At 42.8% G+C, this 27,738-nt stretch overlaps 1 protein-coding gene across 1 annotated transcript in view; it reads left to right on the forward strand.

Annotated features, from left to right (window-relative positions):
- LOC308367161 (ecto-NOX disulfide-thiol exchanger 2-like) overlaps window positions 1-27,738 on the forward strand; it is a 237,789-nt gene that overhangs the window by 105,740 nt on the left and 104,311 nt on the right. Inside the window, exon 3 of the mRNA XM_080840976.1 lies at window positions 519-653. Coding sequence (XP_080697102.1) covers window positions 519-653 — 135 coding nt within the window. The remainder of the gene's footprint in view (window positions 1-518; window positions 654-27,738) is intronic.

Genomic DNA, 27,738 nt, shown 5'->3' on the forward strand with positions numbered 1-27,738 from the left:
TGTTTGACTCATATATTACTCTTTATTTCATTCTTTCACTCTCCCGGTGCGTCTCTATCATTCTCTTTCTCTCTCCATCTCTCCATGTCTTTCTCTATCCGCTCTTTCCCTCTCACACACACACAGATACGCAATCTCTTTTACCTACCTGCATTGGGCCTGTCTCTCCTGCTGTTGGACATTCTGTCCTTTCTCAAACACAGATTCACAGACATTCTTCTTCTGCCTTTCCTCCATGTATCTGTCTGTCTCCCACACAGACACACAGACACACACTTTGTCTGCGTTTCCTCTATATCTTTCTGTCTCTCACGCACACACACACACACACACACACACACACACACACACACATACATACACACACACACACACACACACACACACACACATTCTCCTGCTGTCTCTTACCCTGTCTGCCCTCTTTCCAAATGTCCTGTCCCATTTGAGTATCATATCTGCCCAGTAACAGCCATCATTAGTCTGATCAAAGCTCCCTGCATTCTGCTCTGTTCCAGAGGGCATACGCAACATGACCATGGACTCCAGCTCCATGAACATGCCCATGTCTGACCCCAACCCCTGGGCCACCGCCATGAACAACCTGGGGATGGCCCCCATGGGGATGCCTGCTGGACAACCCTTAATGTCAGGTAAGACATGCCAAGCCTACTTCTCCTCTCCCCTATCTGTGTTCCCACTTCTCTGGCTTTCTCTCTTTCTGTCTCTCTTTCTCTCTCACTCACTGTCTCTCTCTCTCTCTCTCTCTCACACTCTCTCTCGCTCAATGTCTATCTATCTGTCTTTTTGTTTCTCTTGCTCTGACTCTTTCTATCTATCCATCTGTCTATCTAATTATCTGGCTGTCTGTCTATCTTTTTGTCTCTCTATCTATGTATCTATATCTATCTATCTATCTATCTATCTATCTGCCTATATGTCTGTCTGTCTGTCTGTCTGTCTGTCTATCTATCTATCTACATGTCTATCTTTCCTTCTTTCTGTCTACATCTCTCTCTCCATCTCTCCCTCCTCCTCTCCTCAGAGACCTGCGCTCTGTCTCCATTAGACATCTGCCCTGCTTCTCCAAACCTACAAGCACGAGATTCATGGCAGGGAGGTGGCTGTGGAGCAAGAGCTGAATGGCTGCTGAGGGACTAGTGTGTGTCCATAGTCATGCGCTGTGTGTGTGTGTGTGTGTGTGTGTGTGTGTGTGCGTGTGTGTGTGTGTGTGAAAGTGAAAGTCCTCTCTATGGCAGAGTTGGTGTAGGCACACACACACTCTGAAATCCACCTCTGCATTTAACCCATCCAGGGAAGTGACACACACACACAGTGAAGTGAGGTTACACACTAACCCGGAGCAGTGAGCTGCCTTTGGCGGCACCCGGGGAGCAGTGATCGGGGTTAGGTGGCTTGTTCAAGGGCACTTCAGCCATGGATGTGGGCAAGGGAGAGCAGTGGTCTACCACTCCCCGGCCCCCGCCCACATTTTTCCTACTGGTCGGGGATCGAACCGGCCACCCTCTGGCTTCCGTTCTGAAACCCTAACCCAGACATGGGCAAAGTACGGCCCGTTGGGCTTTTTAATCCGGCCCACCGAACTTGTCCAAATATTATTAAATTCAATTTGACCTTTCTCCTGTAATGCCCCCATTCCCCCGCTAGATGGCGCATGATCTCCCAATGCATGTGTGGGCCAAAGCTAGCTTTGTTTATTGTTTCCATGGTAACATGAGCCATCTTAGAATAATTCGCTTTTCTGTCTGCAATTTCTGATATGCAGCACATGAAGGTAGGAGAACGTAGGGTAAAGAAAATGGTGCATGATCTTTGTCATGCATATTTTCAAATTGTGCACATGTAGAACAATATATATATATTTGAATGTTTATATTTCACTGCTATAAAAATATAGAAAGCAGGTGTTATATTTGTCTTCTCTGTCAGTAGTTTGATTCGTATGCTAGGCTATTTGCAGATTCTGTTCCATTTGCCTCAATGATGGTCAATTATTATTAGGTAAAGAAGCAATATTTTGCAATTCCTATAGTGCATTTCAACGCCGTATGGAAATTACCGGTAGCTCCGTTAGCAAATGGCCCAAACAATTTTTTTTTAATTAAATGATGCTTCGACTATGAAAATCCACGTCTACCATTTTTCACAATCGACGTCGTCGATTTTGTCGACTTATCGTTGCAGCTCTATACCGCACAGAGCCTGCGTGGCTGCTCTAACCTGTTAATGTGAATAATAAAGAATTTCAAGTGAGGTAATTGGTTTGGGCGCAGGCCTCAGATGTTTTCATGATGTTTGATCAGTCACGTTATGACATGTTTTTGAATTGTTCATGATCGTGCAATTTGTTAAATTGCCTTGCAAATAAATGCTTTGCTACCTGTTAAAGGCCAAATCCTTTCATGTGATGATTTTTACATGTCATTTATATTAGTTCCAGTGGTGTAGTGGTCCCTAGAGAAGTGGGTATAGGCTAATTTTTTTTAAGCAGCCCATACAGCACAGGATAATATTCTGTTTTGAGAAGTGGGTATACGCTATCCTGACTGAAAATAAGTGGGTATACTCCGTATACCTGCGTATACCCTGGACTACACCACTGATTAGTTTACACAAACACTCCATCCATCTGTTCCTGGCCCGGCCCCTCTGTCAAATTTTAGAACCCATTGTGGCACGCGAGTCAAAAAGTTTGCCCACCCCTGCCCTAACCAGTAGGCCACGGCTGTGTGTGTGTGTGTGTGTGTGTTTCTGTGTCTGTGTGTGTGTGTGTGTGTGTGTCTGAGTGTGTCTGTCTCTGTGTGTGTGTGTGTGTGTGTGTGTGTGCACACACACGTGTGTTGCCGTCTGATGTCTGTATATCTGAGTGCAGTGCTGCTGGTTGCATCCCTCCCTCTCTGTCTCCCCTCCTTCTCCGTTGCCTTGCCGACGTCGGCCACTTTCCTGCGCCCACACTGAAGCGGTGGTGACGGGCGGTGTTGAGTCGGCAGGACGCCGAGTTATGAGTCTATTCACCGCTGGAAGACTTCAGGGGCACCGCAGTGCCCAGAAAGAGTCACCGCCTCATTAGTCTCAGCACCGTTCCCCCCTGGTCCTAATGCACCATACTTCATGCCCATTCAGTTGGGTGTGTGTGGACATATGTCTGTGTGCATGGGGGTCTGTGTATGTGAGTCACTCACTCACATGCTTTCTTAACAAACTGGTTGGAGTTGCCAAGTGCTTATGACTCCCCCCCTCTGCACACACACACACACATACACGCGCACACACACACACACACACAAACACACACACACACACACTCTCTCTCTCTCTCTTTCATACACACACAGACTCACACACACACACACACACACACAAACACACACACAGACTGTGCCAACCCTCTGGCTCCCCCGCTCCTTCAGGAATGGCCAGTAGGCGACAGCTGCTCTGACACAATTCATTTGGGATTAAAGGGATGAACTGGATATAAACATCATTTGAATACAGTGCGACACATCCACTGTCTTATTTTTATGCTTTATGCTTCCCTCCTCCTCCCCTCAACCACCCCATAATCATTAAAAAGACAGAGGGAGTGTGGGGATTCATCACACACTAGCATTAGCAACACAAGCTCCACTTTGAGGCGGCCCAGCTGCTAAGATGAATGTTACCGTGACACTCTGTATGAGCTCTATGTTTGTGTGTGTGTGTGTATGTGTGTGCAGTAGGGCTGAAACGATTACTCGAGTTACTCGAGTAACTCGATTACAAAAAATGTTCGAGGCAAATTATTTGCCTCGAGGCTTCGTTTAATCAATATTATTTACGATGGCGCGATGGCGGAGAATCAAGAAACCAGCCGTAAAATGCCTTTCCGCATGATAACTGTATGAAATACATGTGTTTATAGCGTTGCTAGGCAACATCACTATGCTGTAGTGTCGAGTTTAGTACGTTGCCAATTCAGTGGCAGAGTAGTTGACCATAGTGCTCATCATTGTTTAACATGTATGTGAGGCATTGTGTGCGTACCTCATGAAAGTAAGGGTTTTCATAAAGTTACTACTGTGATAATCGTGCATTTGGGTACACATTGCTATTAAGAGTGCTTAGCATGCTAAGCGGAGATTTAGTGATGATTCTTAAGAGTCGACGTTGTAAGGATGGGTTCATCCTGTTCAGCTTTCGACTGGATGAGATATGAATGAGATCCATGTTGCCTAGTGTAATGTCCACTTTTATATGTATTGAGTTATATTAGTTGTGTAATTGTTATCGTGAAGCAATAACTCCAGTTAATGTGATTCAGTGCAGTGCAGTGCTGATTAGTCCGTATTCTCATTGCAGACAACACACATACTGTATTGTACGATCACATGCATCGTCATATAATGGAAATTGATGAATGCATTAAAGGGAGATAAAGAATACTGCTTTTGGTATCGTGGGTGTTTTAACAGACTAGAACCAACAAAAACATTAACAGGTCACCATGCTGAGCCTCTACAATGTAACGTAAAAGTTGACGCTAGCTAGCGGATGTATGATTGCTAACTAATGTAGACACTAGCGCTAGTTGGAACGTACACTACTTGTGATTATTTTTAGCCTATGTTATTAGTTGATAGTGATGACTAGGCATCATGTTAGGTAGCAAGTAAGCAAACAATTCTCCAAGATCTCATGTCATGCACTCTTCATTTCTCCCTATCGCAAGTGTGGTCACACACATACACACAGCTGTTGAGCTTTGAACCTGGTTGCAGGACGCACTATTGGTATTGTTGTTTAAAAACGCAAAAGTATTTTTTATCCGATTACTCGATTAATCGATGGAATACTCGGTAGAATACTCGATTCCAAAAATATTCGATAGTTGCAACCCTAGTGTGCAGTGGCGGTTCTACATGGAAATACGCCCCGGACGAGACCCTCTTCCCCCATGAGCCGTGAGACAAGCGACTGCTTTCCTTCCCCAAGATAGTCTTCCATTCTAATCAGCTCGCCGCACACGCAGACCCCACTGAGAGTCATCTGTCCAGAGTCACATCATGTGTCTCCTGCTGCGGAGTCATGTGACGTGTGGGGTGTGGTGTGTGTGGTGACCTGTTGTCTGATTGGGGTACTGAGATATGTGGTGTGCAAGGACTTCACCTGGGTGTAAATGTGTGTGTGTGTGTGTCTGTGTGGTGTGGTGTGGTGTAGTGTGGTGTGGTGTGGGGTGACCTGTTGTCTGATTGGGGTACTGATACATGTGGTGAGGAGGCCACTGTTTTGAATTTGGGATTGGGCAGGGTGAGAGGGGGACGCTGGGAACTGAGGCTTGTCGGAGTTTTCCCCTCATTAATCACCTGAGCGAGCAGCTGCTGTTACACACCCACCCACACACACACACACACCCACACACACACACACACACCACCTTTTCACACCAGCCCCTCCAGGCACCTCCACGCTAAAGAGCCCAAACGCTTTCCTTTCCAGCTGATGGCATCATTACCGTTCTGTCATCGCTGAGTCAGCACCCCCATCCTCCCCGCTCACAGAGGAAATTATGACAAATAACGCTCACGCTCACACACACACAAATGCCAGCATCCTCGCTCGCATCACACGTCCACACACCCACACTCGCCATTTCACGCTTGACATTTGTGCCTGAATAATCACATTCAAGGCTCTGACAGGAAGTAAGCACATTGTCCAAAAAAATAAAAAGATAAGTGAAGAGTGGAGTGAGTGCTGTGAGATGTCAGAGAGCCTTTTCTCTTTCTCTCAGACTCCATTTGAGACTCCATTGCAAATCTCTCCCTCAATCTTGTTTTGCCTAGCTGCCTTGAACCCTTTTGTTGGAGAAAAAGTAAAAATGTGAGCAGCCGTCTGCCAGAAAAGCTGTACACAAACACACAAACACACTCACACGCAATCCCATGAACACACAAAGGTACACATAAAAGCACAAACTCACACACATACACACACAAGCAGAAGCATGAACACACAACAGTTAACACACAAGCAAACTCACACACATACACACACAAGCACAAGCATCAGTGGCGGCTCGTCCATAAGGGCGATTGGGGCGACGCACTCCTATGGGAAAAGGAAGAAGAAAAAAAAAAGTCCTGATGTATAAATTCAATTGCACGACTACATGTAAATGTAAATTTCATATTTTTTTTCTGTCGGATTCTACCACTAGACCGTCTGATATGCCTCTGTTTGTCATTGTCGAATCAGGTAACAGTCATTCAGTCAGCCTAGAGCCGTGATTCAAATGGCCCTGTCAAGCTAAGAAGGCACGGATGCCTAAAAGAGCCCGGGTGACGTAATGTTGACTTTCGAACGCCTGTGACAGTTGCTATGCCAACGCCAATACGTCACCCGGGCTCTTTTATTCCTCACAACGCGATTTACTTCAGAGCATCTCGCATTGAACTTCGCTACCTGAGACCGGCTTGCTTGTATTTGACCTACAATAAACCAACCAAAACAACCATGTGCTTGATGTTTGACTTTGGTAGGAAAGTTGTTGATTCGCTAGTTTATTATAGTATCAAAGTAAGCACATTCCATCAGCTAGCTCGTGCTAGTGTAACGAGCTATCTTGTTAGCTTGAAGCTATTCATCTGTTGTTGTGCTTAAATTAAGAAAGTCCTTAATGTGTTTTTTAGACATATCTGACGGCACCCACAATTACATTTGAACAAAACAGGGCATTGTTTGCACAAAATTTTACTAAAGAACAACGGGGGATTGCTAGCTTTGATATGCTAGCGGACATTGCTAACTTACAGAATACCAGCAGGAGTCTCAAGAGTTGTTCGAAAGCCATCAGTTACTTTTTAGTCGCTTAATATTGTCTCACAAAAGGAGGAATTGCTATTAGCAATATAGATGCTAGCGGCGAAACCTGTTGATGTGTGCTTACTTACAAAAGACCGGCAGCCAATATTAAGCGACTAAAAAGTACCTGATGGCTTTCGAACAACTCTTGAGACTCCTGCTGACTGATAGCTAAAAAGTGTCCGGGTGCGTAGGCACAATATTAAGCGACTAAAAAGTTTTAGCTACACCTGCCTGCTACACCTGCCCCTTCAGGGCGATCTTGGGTGAAATGAAAATCGCCCTAGCTCTCTCCTATTGACTGCTATGTTAAATGCGTTTTTTTTCACACAACAGAGCTCTCAATGCATTCATGTCTATGGGCTAGCCCCTCCAAGTCTAGTCATAAGAAAGCGACGCAAAAGCCTATGGTAAAAGCCAATGAGGACGTCACCCAGCTTCGACAAAGGCATGTCAAGATGGCACCTGTTCAGCACAACAACTCCATCTGCTCTTTGTCAGAAACTTCTTTTTAGTCAGCGTAATAATGAAGATAAATTGACCAAAAAAACTATTAGGACTTCCTAGACCAAAAGTATCCATTCAACAGTTTTCTACAAAGGGAGGGAAATTGGAACAAAAGAAAATCGCGGTCGTGAAGTGGCTAACGCGGTCTGTATTTCTATCACATATTTTTATGTGATGACTTATTTTGCTTTTGTAAGCCAATACTTTCAAGATCAGTCAATAAATATCGTTGGTTTTGACGTATGTTGCCCCCTTCTTTATGTTGTTAGTGTCCTGTTCAGCTATGTTACATCATACAACATTTGAGACGTGTGGATAATGAAAAAGTGGGATCATTTAATGTCGAGCCACATCATGTTTGCTTATGAAGGCTCCTGAATGTAACTTTCTTCCATAGCGTTCCACTTGTATCTTGCTACTCTAGCTATGTAGAAAGAGGGGAGATATTACTGTTGGTTGCTGCCAATAGTGGACAAAAAGGTATTGCTGTATGAGTAAATCGGATAACTTAATGTACCTACTGAATGGGTCGCCTTAATCATTTAAAAAAAAATTGCCCCCCCTGAGAATCTTTTCAGGAGCCGCCACTGACAAGCATGAACACACACAAGCACAACAAACATGCCTGCAAAGGCCCTCTCTCTCTCTTCCCTGCTCTGTCTTTTCCTCATAAATCATGGATGGGTGCACGCTCCCGAGTCGGCCAAGGTTTGACGTAAGTGTGCAGCTCCAAAAACACACTCGGCCTCGAGAGCTTTGTCTGGATCTTCTTCTCCATTAATAAAAAGAAAACACACACCAGCAACACTGGGAGAGAAGGAGCCAGAGAGGGCCGGTGCGGTGAACTACCCAAACACTCCATTAGGCCTCGGCCAGCAGCGGCTGGGTTATTGATAATTCATGCGTAATGGCTGACCTCCTGTGCTCTTGTGTAAGAGTAGCACAGAGCCGGAATGCGCTGGATTGTCCAGAATTGTGTTAACACAGCACTCGTTTTGAGAGAGTAATATGGTCCTAGCGGCTCAGGTCCACCTGGCCTGGGTGGAACACAGCTTGCGTATCCCAGCGTGTCAAGTGGGATATAGTATTACAGTCAGGGCCAAGCCAGGCCCAAGAGCCCCAGCGCCCCAGAGCCCCAGCTTCACACTCCATCAACTGTACACACTGTACCAGATGTATTGCGTAGGTACAAGACGTACAGTAGCCTCCACAGACCCACACAGATTTACTATGCACGTATTACACAGCAGTGTTAAACACACTGGCCCGCACAAACACCCCCCTGCATACACACACACACATACACACACAGAGGCTGCTAGGCTTGGTGACTCAGAGAGAGGGAGCAGATTGGAGCCTTTGAAGCTCTCTGGTGCTGGCTACTCTCTGCTCTGCATCCCTGGGCTGCTCCTGAGCAAGTGACCTATATCTCCCGGCAGTCTGTGCAGCTATCCTCTGGCCCAAAGGGAAGAGCTACTTCCAGGCCAGCTTTTTAGTTTTTACCCCTTTCTCTCGCTGTTTTCCTCTCTTACACACACTCACACACACAGACACACACAGAACCTGCTTTCTTTTCTCAGAGAGCCTCATGAGAATCCAAACATCTTGCACTCAAAGTAAAAGCACCCGTCAAAACAGTCTAATATTATAAGTGTCAGTAAATATGTTCTCCTTTCTTTTATTCTTTGCCTCGGTCTCCTTCTGTCTTCCCTGTCTATCTCTTAAGCCAGTATTCACATAATTGACCAATCGAGTGGACCTCAAGTCAAATCAGTAGACATGATTAAGGTTCCTATTGGCTGTCCAGTCAGCTGTATAAACTAATTAATTTCCTCTCCCTCTTTTCACTGGTGTGTCTATGAGCAAGAGGCTTGACTATGTGTGTGTGTGTGTGTGTGTGTGTCTGAGTGAGAGGCTTGACTGTTTGTCTTGGCATTTGGGCTGATAAATGCAACTTATGCAACCCCACCTTCTTTAGATGATGACGCCATCATTTCTGTGGAACTCTTGATTCATGGCCTGTGTGTGTGTGTGTGTCTGTGTGTGTGTGTGTGTGTGTGTTTCTGTGTGTGTGTGTGTGTGTGTGTGTGTGTGTGTGTATGTGTGTGTGTGTGTGTATGGTTCTGTCTGAGTCTGGCTCTGTGCAGCTCCAGGACAGGGACCTCAAGCGTCCCCTGGATCAGCGCTGATCTCTGATAATGACCATAACATGTGGAAGTGCAATCAGGCCGCTGTCTGTCCCGGCCAGCGCAGGAGAGGAGAGCAGGCCAATGAGGCCATAAATCCACCACACATCTGCTGTCAATCACCTGGGAACAACAGACAGACAGAGAGAGAGAGAGAGCATTACATCGCAGTAGCATTGGTCATGCCAATTTTCCACCTGAATGGAGATCAGCTAAATGCTGGGATTGTAATTGTGATCACATGGGCGTGCCCCCACCCCCCCATCTCCCCCCCACCCCTCCCATCACCTTCCCATCCTCCCCACCTCTCTGCCCTTGCATTGTTCTGATTGGCTGAGGCCGCCCAGGCAACTGTTTATTATTCAAGCTGCTTTATGGCCGCACACTCGGTGATGGTGATTGCCTCCAATTTATGGACCATGAGGTATGTGACCTCCAGCTGCTGGCAAAGTCAGACGCAGCACAGCTGTCCCGGTCCTTCAGGGACGGCCGGTCCCAGCACCTGAGATTGGTGGAGACTACGTCATTCATTATTTATTTTGTTGGTATTTATTTACTCGCGCATTATCTCCACGCTCAGATCTCGGCTCTGTTTGCCTTGTCCGTCGATCCCTATGACGCCATTTGATATGATCGGGGCATTTCTGGTCAATACTTCTGAACTTCTGTGTGTTTGTGCTGACAAGGCACCGACTCCGACTCCGACTCCTCCGTCGCAGTGCTGTCTGCAGTGGCTGGGCTGGGCTGGCTGGCGGGCCAGTGGAGTGCCTTGATGAGACTAGATTACTTCTTCTCATGCTGATCATGCCATTGATTTGTTGTTTAGATTTTTGATTAGGAGCGCCATGATGATGTGGGAGTGGAGTGGCCAGATATAAAGGGCCGACTCATGAGCTCGAAAGCCAGTCACACAATACCCTTGGAATACCTAAACAGGCAGCTCAGCGACCGCAGGGATTTATCCATAAGCACACAAACAGCTCTGGGGCACACAGACATGCACACAGGGCTCGAAATTGGCACCCGCCAAGCGCCAATGGCGTGTAGATTTTTGGGCTGGCGACTAAATTGTCTCCGATGCTCCGCCACTTGGCGAGTGACATTGCGGAGCAAATCTCCCGACTATTGCGCCCGTCATGGTTAAAAATAGCTTGCAACGCCAACAAGAACAGTGGGAGAAGTGAAAGGGTAATATAAAGTTCTTAGAATTTTAATACAACAATAACAATTTGCACGCGAATACAATGTTCGGTAACGCTTCCTTTTACAGTCCCCTAATAACCAAGTAATTACCAGGTAAATACCTGGTAATGAGATGTATTTACTAGGTAATAACCATTTAATTAAATACAATTACCAGGTAATTACCAAGTACATACCAGGTTATTACCAGGTAATTACCCAGTGTTTACAAGATATTTTCCTGACTACTACCAGGCATTTACCCAATAATTACCTGGTAGATAAGCAGTAATTGTATATTGTAGATTTTAAACCCGGTAGTTAAAAATATTTACCTTTATTTATCTGGTAAATAACAAGTTACCTGGTATTTACCCATTAATTACTTGGTAGATATCCTGCAATTGCATATTGTAGACTATAAACCCACTGAATGTGTATATATGTGACTTTGTTAGGGTGATAACATAGATATTTACCTGGTAATTACCAGGTATTTACTGAAAATGATCACACACTTACCTGCTTATTTACGTGGTAGTTACCTAATATTTACCTGGTAAATACCACTTATTTACGTGGTAGTTACCTGATAACTACCACTTATTTACATGGTAGTTACCTGATATTTACCTTGTAAATACCAATTAGTTATCTAGTATTAGTTATCTAGTATTTACTAGTATTTACGGCTTGTTTCAATGATATTACCATGTACTTTCCTGGTAACTATAGATTATAATCCTCTACCACCCATCAGGGTGTGTAGTTTTGAACATGGTACCTGGAAAGAACTCCCATATCTCCATGAAAATGATCAGGTAAATATCGGGGTGATATCAGAGTTTTACAGTGTCGTTACCCTGTAAGGAAGGTGGAACTGTACTGTAAAAGGAAGCGTGGTTTGATTCAATGATATTACCATCTACTTTCCTTTACATAAAGATACAATGCATTTGGTACACTCCTTCACATAACCTGTGACAAAACTTGTAACTTCAATACTCAATACATAAAGTGCAAAACAGTGGCATAGCTTTCTAGTGTACTTTTATTGCAAAACAAGTGGGACATGTAAATAAAGTGCAAATGGAATCAATTCAATAACCGTATGTAACTGTAACAGGTGGAACCAACCATAGGAAAAGGTTATATTAAATGTATTATTTAATTAAAGCTTCAAACAATGATTTCAAACTGAAACACTTTCCAACCTGTTCATGACAATATTCTTAACACAGATACCTGTCCTACTCACTGGTGAGTTCTTCTAACTGAAACAAAAGGCACAATAACCGGAACACAAAATATCATTGCCCCGTATCAACATGCACTAAATCCACTGTGTGTTAATAACACTAGCAACATATATTCATAAATGCAATAAACGTATATACATAAATGCAACAAAGATCGTTTTGCCCGTTAAACATATTCCACAATCAAAATTCAATGTTTTTCACATTCAGTATGCTGTTCGTTGCAATTCACTGTTCTGTTCAACGTTTAGTTCAAAATGGTCGAGCTACGGTCATCAAAGTGTATGGGAATGTTCCCAAGATGGATATTACCGTCCCAGACACTTTGCAGCTCATTGACAACATGGAGTCACATGTGGCAGGGTACTACCTACAAACCACACCATCAATCAGTGGCGTGGGAGAGGGAGGGAGGGAGAGAGAGAGAGCAAGTGTGCAGCAGGCACATCAGGGGATGTAGTGGTGGAAACGGCTAGCTGTCCTCGTTCGCTGGCGTGGTGTAGTCTCCGATGTTGGCGACGAGCTAGTTTCTAAATATTAATACACTCTGCTAACTAGCGAGGACATTCCACCTCACACTACAACGTGCTATACTTCTTAGCAGTAACACCGGGCGATCTTCAGAGCTGGTGATGTAGATCAGTGGTTCTCAACCTTTTTTCAGTGATGTACCCCCTGTGAAATATTTTTTCAGCCAAGTACCCCCTAACCAGCGCAAAGCATTTTTGATTGAAAAGAATATGAAATTCACAGCGCTATGCCATCATTGTCTGATTTCTTAAACTGTCAACACTGAATATTGAACATTGTTGCATTGAACTGAGTGCATTTGCAATTATATTTTAGTAAGAACCTTGTGCTTGTGCTTCACTGAAAATCTTTGTCAGTCTTGGTGGCAGGAAGGCAACTGCTGTGATCAAGCTCTTCTCCAGACACAGTCTGTTTCACTGCATTGTTTTGATCACAGTCATTGCAGAGAAGGAGGCCTAACATAAATATAAGGAGTAAAAGGGTAGTAGCTGCTCCAAAGCTTTCTCTCCCAGGTCAGGGTGCTCCTGCTTCACACACATCCAAAACTGTGTGAGTGTGGATTTGGCAAACTTCATCTGGAGGCCAGGCAGACTACACTTCCAGGAGTCTTTCCTGATTAGTGACAGGTAGCTTGCTTCCATATGCTTTGGACAAGAGAAATAGGGTTCTCACCCAATCCAGCTGTGTAGATTTCTCCTCCATGTCAGGAAAGTAAGACATTCGAAAATTTAAATTTCGAATCAAATTGGTCAAATGTCCCACGATGACTAACTTGACAGGAGCTCTGTCCACATCCTCACTAGAGAGAAAATCATCCACCTGAGGAAAGCAGGTGAAATTCCCCTGTTAAATCCCCCTGGCTCTTCAACACGGCTCTGCTTTCTTCCTTGTCATACAGGTTTAAAATGCTGGTGTCCTTTCCCTGCAGACATATTCAGTTTGTTCAATTTGCTAAATATATCTGCCAGATAGCACATATTTGCAAGCCAGTCTGTGTGGCATGCATGGGGAGATCTGTGCTCAATCAGAAAGGTGTGTACTCAGATCGTAATTCCAACAGCCGGTTAAGTATTCTCCCTCGAGAGAGCCATCGCATATCTGTGTGCAGCAGCAGTTGTGTGTGTTCAGCTTCCATGTTTTCGCGAACAAATCACGCTTATTATAGGCTACAGTTACTTGCCAAAACAATAGAAGACATTCCTCCGTGATTTCCCTAAGAAAAAAATAGTTCTTCACGCAAATGCGTAGCAACCCACATTCTTACTTCAAGTTTCAATGACTTTCCGTTACGTTCAATTACTGGACTACTTGCGGACTGATATGAAAGATGTGAATTAGAAGCACAAAAGCCGTTGCCAATGACAGCGGATATAAACTTTTCGCAGCAGTGAAAATCAAGGAACTGCGAACGCAGACATTTAACCCACATAGCTATGGCCCATACAAATCAACTGAACATTCTGAATAGCCGTATAATAACTATTTTTAAAGGATTTTTGAATGGAGGCTAATTTGGAATATATCTTTTAAAAATCTCACGTACCATCTGGACTACCTTCACGTACCCCCAGGGGTACGCGGACCCCCGGTTGAGAACCACTGATGTAGATTATTGCTTCCTCCACACGGCCACTCTACCGTAATTCATCCGTAACACGGACACGAACAAACCTAACAAACTTGGAGCTAAACTTGTAATTAGCTGACTTATCCTACCGTCACTCTTTCTCAATGACATGCGGGTTCTCCGGGCGCCGCCATCTTCTCTCTTAACTTTCTCCGTCTGCCCCTTGTCCCGCCCCCTCCGCTCTCTCCATTGGTCAGCGCACCAACTCTCCAGTCCCTGATTGGCTGGGCCTTTGGCAAAGTTCTGTGCAGGGGCTGCATATAAAGAAATATGTCCACACTCTGGGACTGGGTGTACCCCTACATAACCGTAATTCAATAACCGTATGTATGTAATGAAGTTTAAAGTGTATTATTTTGTTTGCATTTAGTTAATGAAATGTAACCATATTCTGATTTAATTATGCTTTTCTTTTCTATCTTGTACATATTAAAGGTTGACAATTGAACACACTGAGTACGTAAAACTGTACTGCCCCTTTAAGAGAATTAGTTTAGTACGTTCGAAGCCCCGTATGGTCTTCAGTTTGCGGTTTCTGAACTGAAGACAGGTATGCTTGTTCCCATGACAGACAAACTTAACTCATATTTATAAGTAATAAACCAACAAATATTAGATATAATGTTGACATAAGGGGGTTAATACTAGAGAATACTTAACATGCAATTTACCATACTGATATTGTGATATTAAATATTTTCCGTTTTGTATCATACCATGAGGTCTCTAGCATATGTTTTCCTTTGCTAGCAGGCTAATGTCCAGTGTATGGAATGACTGCATGTTCATGACTGTCTCGTGTGTGTTGACGTGTGCAGCTATGTTGTATTCAGTGTATGTTAATTGTCATGTATAGTTTCCTCTATTGTTGTTAGAATGTGTAAAGTGATAATGCTATATTTTATGTGCTTTCACATGACGTTCATTGTTGTAAAATGAATGAGTTTGCGGTTTCTGAACTGAAGACAGCAGGCTAATGTCCAGTGTATGGAATGACTGCATGTTCATGACTGTCTCGTGTGTGTTGACGTGTGCAGGAATAAATACCAAAAAGATCAGTTCATGGCGGTTAATTGTTCAGCAAAGCAGACAACTAGAACACAACGCAGAAGATCCCGTTACAATGGTGCCGTGACCCGGATATTCAATAATCAATTCAATAACCAATTATGTTCAATAACCGTTAGGCCTATTTCTACCTCTTCTGACCCTGACACTTTTTTTGGTGTTAGATTCCATTTGCACTTTTGCACTTTTTATTTACATGTCCCACTTGTTTTGCAATAAAAGTACACTAGAAAGCTATGCCACTGTTTTGCACTTTATGTATTGAGTATTGAAGTTACTCTCGTCAAGTTTTGCAGATTAAGAAGATATAAATTTGTCTCTTTGACAGTTCACCTGTTTTTGCATTTTTGTCACAGGTTGTGTGAAGGAGTGTAACAAAATGCATTGGAAAGTACATGGTAATATCATTGAATCAAACCACGCTTCCTTTTACAGTACAGTTCCACCTTCCTTACAGGGTAACGACACTGTAAAACTCTGATATCACCCCGATATTTACCTGATAATTATCATGGAGCTATGGGAGTTCTTGCCAGGTACCATGTTCAAAACTACACACCCTGATGGGTGGTAGAGGATTATAATCTATAGTTACCAGGAAAGTACATGGTAATATCATTGAAACAAGCCACGCTTCCTTTTACAGTACAGTTCCACCTTCCTTACAGGGTAATTCACAAGGTTTTACCTGATAATGTAAATTGTAACTACTGGGTAATTAGAAAGTAATTACTTTGTAAATAGTTGGAAGTTATACCCTCACTGTCACTTACCACACAGGTTGGCTGGTAATACATCATCTATAATTCCTGGATAAATATCTGGTAGTTTTCAGTATATTTCTAGTAAATACTAGATAACTAGTTGGTATTTACCAGGTAAATATCAGGTAACTACCATGTAAATAAGTGGTAGTTATCAGGTAACTACCACGTAAATAAGTGGTATTTACCAGGTAAATATTAGGTAACTACCACGTAAATAAGTGGTAGTTAGCAGGTAAGTGCGTGATCATTTTCAGTAAATACCTGGTAATTACCAGGTAAATATCTATGTTATCACCCTAACAAAGTCACATATAGACACATTCAGTGGGTTTATAGTCTAAAATATGCAATTGCAAGATATCTACCAAGTAATTAATGGGTAAATACCAGGTAACTTGTTGTTATTTACCAGATAAATAAAAGGTAAATATTTTTAACTACCGGGTTTAAAATCTACAATATACAATTACTGCTTATCTACCAGGTAATTATTGGGTAAATGCCTGGTAGTAGTCAGGAAAATATATTGTAAACACTGGGTAATTACCTGGTAATAACCTGGTATGTACTTGGTAATTACCTGGTAATTGTATTTAATTAAATTGTTATTACCTAGTAAATACATCTTATTACCAGGTATTTACCTGGTAATTACTTGGTTATTAGGGGACTGTAAAAGGAAGCCTTACCCAATGTTCTAATATTTTGCCAGCGAATACAAAGCTCTAATACTTTGAGCTTATAAAGTTCTAATATTTTGAGCACGAATCAAAAGTTGAAACCGACTTAGTTGACCACACGCAAGTTAACGCAGTTAAACGAAAGCTAAAATAATGTGCCGATTCATTGCCGTTGCATCACCTCAAGCAAAGGTGCAGAGAACATCTAGGGAGGTAGAAACAACAGCCACAACAGCAGCTACAGCTACACCAAGAGCATGTTGCAGTAGGTGGCTCATTGCAAATAATGGGGAGCCGAAATACGTTGACGGTGGTAGTATAAGTTTAGTAGAAGAGCAATGGCTGAATAAGCTTATCGCCGACCAGTGGGCTCTCGCACGCCCCCTTCAGTGAAGCAGAGGTACTGTTTGCCTTCCCTCTGTTTTTTCAATGCGGTTTTTTGTCAGATCAGTAAGACTATAGTAATAGTATAATAAGCTTTTGAATATCTATGCTGTAGTGTTAGTTGGACAATATTTATCTATCATATAGGTGTAATTTAAAAGCTTAATTTAGATATTTTTTTAGTAGACCTAATGCAGCGCTTCTTATGAGGTTAAATTAATTCATCTGAAGTACATTTTTAATAGCCAACTCTTGAATGTGCTTTTAAAAAAAAGGTCATGCAAAAGTTAATTAAATAATTAACGTATCGTGTAGGAGGGCCTTTAAGGATTCCCGGGTACAGCATGATACAGCACGTGTTGCGGCTGTCACCAGCCAATTGGGCAATATTGGTTGATTTCTTTAAATCCATTCTGAGAGTGATTAACGATGATTAAAATCATAGGTAAAGATTGTTTATATCAAACAATGTCAGAGTAGGTCTGAAATGGCAGGTTTAATTTTGGCTGGTAAAAAATATAATTGGCTGGTAAATTTTTTCATCTACCAGCCATGTTGGCTGGTAAGGCAAAAAGTTAATTTCGAGCCCTGCATGCACACACACACACACAGACACACACACACACACACACACACACACACACAAACTCGCACAAAGAGGCCTCTGTCTTTCATGCTTCTGACCTCCTGATGTGATTCACAGAAGTTTGTTGTCAACTATCATTAGAGTCCGCCGCCCAACCCCACCATGAGCGGGAGCGTGCAGAGTTCTCATAGCCCTGGGCAGCTCACTTTCTCTCACTCTCACTCGCTCTCTTTCTCTCACTCTCCCTCGCTCTCTTTCACTCTTTCGCTCGCTCTTTCTATCACTCTCCTTGCTCTCTTTCACTCTCTCTCTCTCACTCTCTCTCTTTCTCTCACTCCCTTGCTCTCTTTCACTCTTTCATTTGCTCTCTCCCTTTCTCTCTCTCTCTCTCCCTCTCTCTCTCTCTCGATCTCTCTATCCTTCTCTCCCTGCTGCACCTTCAGGAGCTATAAGTAGTTTTCAGCCGATGGGTGTTTCCCTGCCAGGACTCCTTGGCAGCGTGTCTTTGCTGGATAGAGATGTAAAAAATGAAGCGAGGGAAAAAAACGACATGGGAGATCTCTGGCTCTGGTTTCCTCATGCAGAGCCTCTTGGCAAGCGCCTTGTAGTGGGGTCTGCACTGCACTGCACGCCTCATTAAAGCATACCCAGCATGCCTTGCAGGTGCGCCCCCGTGTCACAAACACTCCAGGGATCAGTGTGTGGCCCTGGCCAGCGGCTAGCATTAGATTCCCTTTCCTTACTCTCACGCGCAAGTCACACACCTGCGGCAAACAAACACACACACACACACACACTCACGCGCATATGCATGCATATGCTTACACACACACACACACACACACATATGGCTATACACACAGGACCACTCACGCACACGTACACATTTGCCCTGGACTAGAGGTCTCTGTGGCCTAATGTCAAGCTGATGTATCTGATTCACCCTCCGTCCACTTGATTGAAATGTAATTACCACCACACCACAGCAGGTGGTTCAACCACAGTATGAGCGAGACAGACTTTCAGTGTGTGTTTTATAGGTAAGGCAAGTTCATTTATATGTGTGTTTGTGACACATTTCTGACACAGGCAATTCAATAATCTTTACATAAAAAAGAGCAAAAGGAATGTCCAAGGAAAAATAAAAGTGCTTGAGAGTATAAAACAATAAAAGACAAACATTTTACATTTTTTTTTATATATATTCAAAAAAAGGTACCAATTCCATAAAGTAATAATTTGAGGGGCCAAGGTATAAAAAAATCATAAAAGACAGTACATCATTAAGAAACTAGACGTAACGCAAAGCATTACAAAATATGACCACCGAACTGTTCAGTAGGTTTTGGCACAGGTTGTCAGTGTGTTTGTGTGTTTTGTTTGTGTAAATTGGTTTGTGTTTCATTTTGATGTATTAAAGGAATTATTTGTGATTAGATTTTGATGATTTGGTTATGTAATGTTTTGTGTACTTCTTTTTTGTGGATTTTTTGCATTGGTATTTTGGTATATTTTTCTTTTGCAATGTAGTTTGTTAAAACAGGTCACATAAAGTAAAGATAAGTTGAATTGACCCAAACACAATATGTTGTTTTCAGAATTGTACTATCTATTTTAAACTGTTCACACACCCATCAAAAGCAGACATTCCCTTAAAATCTCTTATGTTTGGCCAATGGTAAATGTATGTATTGTCATTTGTTGTCAGGCCACCTTCAGGCCAGTTGGTGTACAGTCACATAAAAAAAACGTTTTGTATGGCCCCCCATGGATATTGCACGAAATTGCACGAAACTTGGCATGCATTCAGAGGGTCTCATAATGATCCACCACTTTCAATTTTGTGCACTTTCGACAATATATGTATAAGTTTTAAGTGACTGGAGTTGTGAAGAGTGCATAGTTTGAGGGTCTGCCACGCCCACACCCTTCAAACTTTGTAAAAGATTCTCATAACTTTTAATTCCCCATTGCTGAAGAGTAACCTGACCACGTTTGAAGGCATTACCATTCAGTTGAGGCTGGTGGTTTTTAAAGTGAGGGAGGAAGGACTGTGCGCCTGGTTTCCATTGCCCTGCTTATTCCGTTGGTGGCATAAGTATGTGAGATTCAAGTTGTTTCAGGGTGTTTTTGTGGACTACAGTACTACAAAATAGCAGGCAGGGATACAATTGATAAAAAGCCACCAGTGTGGCACCATTGTACTTAAAAAGCTGGTGGACAGCATGTTTTTGGACTAGACAAGGCCAGAAGGAAAGGATGCAAAGCCAATTAGTCAAATCAGGCCTACTCTTGATTTGAAAAACTACATTCTAAATGTTGGGCCTACCATTTGGCCTTTTTCCCCCTCAATTACTAAAGCTATTGGTTATTATTTGACTAATTTTCAGCTGCAATTTGTTAGATTCTGGTGTATTTCTCATGTACAGATCTCTAGTGTAGGTGCCTCCATCACTTTCAGGCCCTCCTGAGGGACCATGTAGGCCCAGATCCCAGTAAGGTTAACAGGTCACCATATGATGCCCGTTGGAGACAGCTCCACTATGTCTGCTTAGGCCCCTCTGTGTGTGTGCTGGGTAGCATTCCTCAAAGGCGCCCATTCTATCAGACCCAAGGGCAAGGGCATCGATGAGCTCATGAGACTGTTTACGTGTTCATATGTGTGTGTGTAATCCTTTGGTAGAGATGTTATACATTCTATTTGGCTTACGTAATTATACTGGTTAAATTGGGCTGCGCGCTAGACTCAGGTCGATCAGAGCAAGAATCACGAGAGACGGACACCATCTCCTCTCCAGGACGGATCCACGCACCCGCGTGTGCCGTGAAAGAACTCTGCTCCACCTCGACTTCAGATACTTAGACTCAGAAAAGTACTTAGTGATATTTCTTGTCTGCTACAATAAATATCTTTGGCTCTGATCCAAACCACTTCAAGCTCCTTGATTGAGACTCCATTCTACAACCACCGAGACCACCTTTTGTGATTAAGGGTAGTAGCCTAAATATAGGAAAGAATCCTACAAATTGTTTTAAGAAAAATTAAGACACAAGACCAAAAGTGATGCATCATGCTCTGAATCATTCACTAACATCCTTTCCAAAATATTAAACAACAAGTAAGAGAACATTATTTTTCACTAACTATAACATGGGCTGTTAGCCTAACATTGTTTATGGCAAATGTGGATGTTTCAGAATGTTGGTCAATGTTCATTGATCACTTATACCTCGTTTCCACCGGTGCCGGAGCCGGGCCGGTGCCCAATCTGGCACCAGTTCTTGTGTTTCCACCGGGGCCGGGCTGGTGCCGGAGCTGAAAATCGGGCACATCAACAGAAATGCAAGACAAAATTGAAAAGTCAGTAAGGAAAGCTAAAATATATGAGGTAATACGAGGAGAGTCTGAGATAGCAGGGTTCAAAAGGACAACAGACCTAATAACAAACACATTAAAACTAATAAAGAAAGCTTTGATCCATCAAAATGTGTTGGTTTGTCTGTCTTGTATACATTAAGTCTTTCAATCTGGTCTGTTGTTTTTGTGTGATATTACACTTCAAATTAGTTGACTAAGCAAGTTCTTGTAGCAGCTAGCTAACTAGCACTCGCTGCTAGCTGTCGTGGGGTACTACAGTTGTTATGCTAATCAACTAACTCCCATCATGAGCTGCATTGCCTGCTCGTAGAAACCCCGTAATTGCATCATTAACTGAGACCGTGATGTAGTGCTGGTTTTGTATTGTGTGTACGGTAGAAGACGTGCCACTTGAAAACGAATAAGAAAATAGCTCTTGACTCAGCAAGTTCGTTTAGTAGCTAGCTATCTAGCACTAGCTAATGTAAGATACTGCTAAGGTTGTTATGGCAACTGGTTAGTATATCAGTGTAGTAGCTAGTCAACTCCGGTCATGAACTGCATTGCCACTCTTCTGATCTACGTGAGAAAATAAAACCGTGGCCAAGTAAACAAAACTTTAACTTTAGGTCGTATGGTACTACATGGTATTAAAAAGTTAAATATAATTAGTTTTTATCAAAATGAATTTGCCTTCTTGCTGGAAGAAGACCACTCGTGAATAACTCACAACTGTAACCATAAGAGCATGTCATAACATTCCATGACGTTTAATGTTGGTGCTGGAACTGGCTCCGGCGGTGGAAACGCAGGCCGGTGCTGAAAGGAACCAGCTCCGGCTCCGGCTCCGGCTCTGGCTCCGGCTCTGGCTCCGGCACCGGGCCGGCCCCGGTGGAAACGAGGTATTAGGGGTGGACTGACTTTGACCATTTTTTCTATTAAACAGAAATATATTTTTATGTTTGGCTATGTGTCTGCTTTAGCAGATGCTTTAAGCTTATATTTATCAAATTGACCTGGAAAAAGAACAAACCCTGAGTAAATTACCTTTGTTCTCTAAAATTGCAAAAACAAAAACTTCCTATAATTGCTGCTCAGATTATGCCAGATTATTACAGCTATCACTCAAAGTAGCCAAGTTTGAGGCCAATGCCCAAGTGACAAGTAGGCTAATTAGAATAGATACGAAACACATCGCGTTCTGAAACATTCATTAACAATTTCCATTCAGAATGTCAGCTGAACGTGACCAGTCAGACTAACAATAGGCGTATGAACGATTTAAACAAAACAGTACAGCCGATTGTTTTTGTATGGTACCAGTGAGCTATAAGTATTTTGCATACCATTTAGTATTAACGGAAGCGGTTTTACCATTGGGTTTAGTGACTTGGAGTTTTGGAACAGGTTTCCCTGTTGTTTTGATACTAACCTTCTCTCTGTAGCTCAATGAATGAAACGGTTTGTTCAATAAAACATGAACAATATCTTCGTTCTCTATTGCACAACCTCTTTATTTGCGATCTTTCTACAACAATCTTTAAGGGTGACGTGTTATCGATATCCTTCTGCAGAATGGTTGAAGAGGGAAACTTCGTTCGGTATTAATGTCTAATCCCCTCCCTTCAACGCCAAATCCGTTTTTATTGGTTAAGCGATATTGGCGCAGACTCAGACTCTAGGGAGGTCTTTCCTCCCCTGGGAAATGTAAGTGAATGAGCCCCATGAGCCGCCAGTATCAGAGACAGATCCCATTGATCTCAATGGGAGCCAAGGGGAGGACGTCCTCCGTGCAGTAATTTCTTGTTACGATAGGGGGTGCTAATGTTATTTTAACTCAGGGAAACAAATTATAATATTCATAGTATTAAATACTGATATCAAACTGCATTTTTAAAGGAGTTTAGTCAGTTCAATTACAAAAATATATTCTCAAAAAGTTTGAGGAGGTTCTTCCTCCGTTTCCTCAATGGAAGAGCCTCCTCTGTCCATTAAATCTGTAGGAGGAGTTCAATCACATGCGAGGTGTGGAAACAGAGTGAAGTTGCCAACCACCAACAGGTGGCGCTATAGGTGATATCAGTCAGGCATATGTACGCGTTCGGGCCGGATCCAGCGTCCACCCTAAGACATTGTCTCTGGATCAAACAATGTACGCAACAGTTATAAGAGACTTTGTGGCAAGCACTAACAAGTTGGCAAAGTTTGAGGGTCTGCCACGCCCACACCTTTCGACTAATGAGAAAATCCAATATAACTTTTAGTCGCCCATGGCTGAAGAGTAGCCGGACCACATTTCAAGGCGTTATCATTAAAGCTGTCGGAGGAGTTTGATCAGATGCGAGGTGTGCAAACTTTGTCAAAACGCATCTTCCACTCAAAATGGCCGACTTCCTGTGGACCTGCCACCATGGCGTCAGGAGACTTTTTGGTGCGTCCAAGCATGATGAAGACGTGTACCGAAATCCGTCAAGCTATGCCAAAATAACCCCAATGTACAGGTTTTTTTGCAATGTTCTAGGGGGCGCTACAGAGCCATTTTGCTCCATCCATGGACAAAAACTCTACCGAAGATGGACGGTTACAGGCTTGATGTCCCTGGCAAATTTGGTAATTTTTAGAGCACTTTGACATACATGCGATTGAGTTATAAGAGACTTTGTGTTTTGTGGCAAGCACTAACAAGTTGGCAAAGTTTGAGGGTCTGCAACGCCCACACCTTTCGACTAATGAAAAAATCCAATATAACTTTTAGTCGCCCATGGCTGAAGAGTAGCCGGACCACATTTCAAGGCGTTATCATTAAAGCTGTCGGAGGAGTTCGATCAGATGCGAGGTGTGCAAACGCCGTCAAAACGCATCTTCCACTCAAAATGGCCGACTTCCTGTGGAACTGCCACCATGGCACCGAGAGACTTTTTGGTGCGTCTAATCTAATGATGAAGACGTGTACCGAATTCCGTCAAGCTACGCCAAAATAACCCCAATGCGCAGGTTTTTTTGCAATGTTCTAGGGGGCGCTACAGAGCCATTTTGCTCCATCCATGCACAAAAACTCTACCGAAGATGGACGGTTACAGGATTGATGTCCCTGGCAAATTTGGTAATTTTTTGAGCACTTTGACATATATTCGATTAAAACACCTCATTTTTGCTTTTTCATTTTTTACTAGGTGGCGCTATACATGTAATGACTGGTTATGGTATGGGTTGACATGGCCCCTTGACACAAACATACAAGAACAATTTGGCCCTCCAAGGGCCTACGGTTCTCGGGATATTAAGGAAACTGTGTCGCGCCACCTACAGGCCAGTTGGTGTATAAACATATAAATCAATTTATTGCATTCCCCGCCGTGAACGGAATTCCACGAAACTTAACGTGCAGTCAGAAGGTGTCATAATGATCCCACACCTCCGATTTCGTGCAGTTCTGACCTTGTCAACTTACAATTAAAAGTTGTAAGACCAACATACAAATTTTTTTTTGCAAAATTTGGCATGGCTCAGCCACTTTGGCAAGGCATGCTGACACACACTATGGTCACAGCAGGAGAGAGTCTGACCAAAGTAGGGCGAGAAACCTCAAGCCCTGCATCCCCAGTTCAGGGGCGGCGCCAGGGGGGGGCTAGGGGGTGCTACAGCTCCCCCTGGATAAGCCATATCACCCCCAAAGCACCCCTAAGAAAATAATGGTTTATTAGTGTGCTTGCCCGAAGGGAAGCACACTATTGTTCTTCATATATTTTCTTTATTCCGCCCGTTTTTCTTGCATCGAATCAGGCCTCGCTCGTTCGAGGTACAGACGCCGTTCAAACACCGAAACGTCCGGCCCGATCCGGTGCAACCTGCTATATCTTTTCGTGGCGGTTCTCCTTGCCACTCCTTTTTTATTCCTCTTTTTCATTACCTTTTTCTCTCATAGACTAACATGGGGGAATCTTGAGCCATTGTGACGTCACACACTCTAGGACAAGAGACTTTATTTCTGTAACACCGTGGTGGCATCAAAATAAATAAATGACTAGCTAGGCTGAGAGTTTCAACCTCCTCTTACACAGACAGTAAGAGACAGGGTTAACACAACACACAGCCATGGAAATGTAAAAAGCAAGTGGAAGTATACAAGACAGCTTGATCAACAACTCATTCGCGAACACCATTGCTACAATATGCGAAGCAACTAGCCTAGCCCCATAGTAAAATAATATAAGCAGCTAGCTAGCCTAAGCTAAGCTATTAGCATACATGCTGGCAGGAGCTAACATGCAACTGGCACACAGATTAAATGTCTGTGCGATTATTTCAACTGCCATACTGGAGATTTCGGTTCACTACCCCAAGTTTTCGCAAGGTACATTCCAGTACGTTTCAGACAATAAAACTAACCGACACCAAAGAATTTTAAATTTTGTACACATTCTGTTCCAAAGACAACCATACTCATGAGCTGCCTGTATTCCAGACAAAGGTTTGCCTTTGCAAGAAGTAGGCAATCTATCTGGCCAAAAATCGACAATTTTAACAATCCCAACCATCATTTAGCCAAATACACCTCTAGGCTACATCAATTAAAAACATTACATTTTTCAATGTAATTCACGTCTGTCTGTAGCTAGATTTAGAACAGTGCATCGCACTAAATTCTACTTCGGTGTGCGTCGTCCTACAAATTATCCATATGATTGCGTTTACATACCTGTTTTCCGTATGAACAAGCCACCGCATTAATTCCCATATTGTTGCAGAGATGTTTCCTTTTACCTAGCTCATAATTTCCCCCATTCCCCCATAATTCCCCCCCCCCCATCAAAAAAACCCCATTAACCCATTTAGGCCTAAAGCGCCTGGAAAAAATGCCTGTAAAACCTATGGGCGATTTCAGAAACCTCCCCTAAAACCTGAAGTTTTTCTAGAAATTCAGCAATTGTGTCAATGCCTACTACATTACTGATTTATCAGCCCCTGTAACAGATAGGAACACAATTCAAAACGTATTTGAGAGCTTACACTTGTGGCTTTCATGGGAATTAGAATTTTTATTTACAAATATTTACAATATTTACGTACACCTTCTCGAAAGTAAAAAAAATATGTAAAAGTGCAGGATCAGCACAAAACAGTAAAAAAAAATTAAATAGGCTATATGACAAAGTATATAAAAAAGTGAAATAAAGTATATAACTATATAATTATAAGTATATAATTCCTAAAGGGAAAGTTTTAAGTTTTGAGTTGTTTACTTGTTTTATTATGAGCAGAAGGGAATACGATTAACATCTATTTTGTTGTCCGTGTAGTTTTTACATACCAGGGATATTTTATGCTCATTTGGACACTATGGATGGAGAATGGACCTGACAGTGTCAACCTCTGAGTTGTTGTATTATGAGCAGAAGGGAATAAGATTTTGATCAACAATTATACTATTTTGTTGTCCATGTAGTTTTTACATACCAGTGATATTTTTATGCTCATTTGGATACTATCACTGAGATACAGATGAGCTTAGTGTTAATATAGCCCTCTATGATACCATATTCCCTTTCATTTACCTCAAGTAAACCTACATTTAAGCAAGTAACAATCGTTAACAACTACAGATAACCATATTCTGGAACTACCAGTACTCACAACTCACTCCTTGCCTAATTTACTTTGAGCTAACTCCTTGGCTATAATCCTGGCTGTCGTGGAGGAGACGTTACTTAGCAAAGCGAGAAAGCCAACGATTTTTTTTTAAAAAGCTAATAATGGCAAAACATTTGGGGCACTATCACGTGTCTATTCTGATGCATTTCATTGGCCCAGAGGCTGACAATTTGGGCAAAAAAAAACCTTATACCGGAAAATGACATAAACGCTTTCCCGTCCTTAAAGGTAGAATGACGCAACAGCGCTCCCGGCTTTAATGGTAGAACAGAGGTAATGCTTTCCCGGCTTAAATGGGTTAAGCCAAATGCTGCTTCATCCATCCCTCTGGCTCTCTCTCTCTCTCTCTCTGCAGTGTCAAAGTCAGGGTGATCTTACTGTTACCATCTTAAGATGACCCAAAATAAGTCTTCCTTTAATCCTCGTCCTTTTTTTAGTTTGTGCGTTTCATTGTTAAGGACACTCACAGAGCCGACTGCAGGCAGACAGGCTCTCCAGTTTCCTCCGTTTTGCACAGGTACAGATGCGACTGATGGCAGCAGAGCCGGTGGTGGGGGTGGTGATGGTGGTAGTGGTTGGGGGCGGGTGTGGAGGGAGCGATGATATTACCATTTCAAAAAGGCTCAGCGCAGGAATACAGCTGCAGTCCAAATCAATACTTGTAAATAAAAGCCTCTGCATTCTCAAGCCACAGGACTAAAGGAGTCTTTTTTCATTATTTTATTTTTAAACTGCAAAACAGCCTTTGAGTGTGTGTGTGTGTGTGTGTGTGTGTCTGTGTGTGTGTGTCTGTGTGTGTGTGTCTGTGTGTGTGTGTCTGTGTGTGTGTGTCTGTGTGTGTGTGTCTGTGTGTGTGTGTGTGTGTGTGTGTCTGTGTGTGTGTGTGTGTGTGTGTGTGTGTGTGTGTTGTCTTTAGTTGTGTTTAAACTCCCAGCGGCCAGCGGAAGTAGCTGGAACTGAGCCTCAGTAGAGGTCACCGCCCCCGGATTGTTTCAAAAGTCTATTCAGTTACTTTGTTTTGTTATTTGTTCGTTTGTTTGTTCAGTACGTTTAATCAGTACTATGGGAGATAGAGAGGGAGGGTAAAAAA

This window comes from Sprattus sprattus, assembly GCF_963457725.1.
Source record: "Sprattus sprattus genome assembly, chromosome: 6".
NCBI classification, from domain to species: Eukaryota; Metazoa; Chordata; class Actinopteri; order Clupeiformes; family Clupeidae; genus Sprattus; species Sprattus sprattus.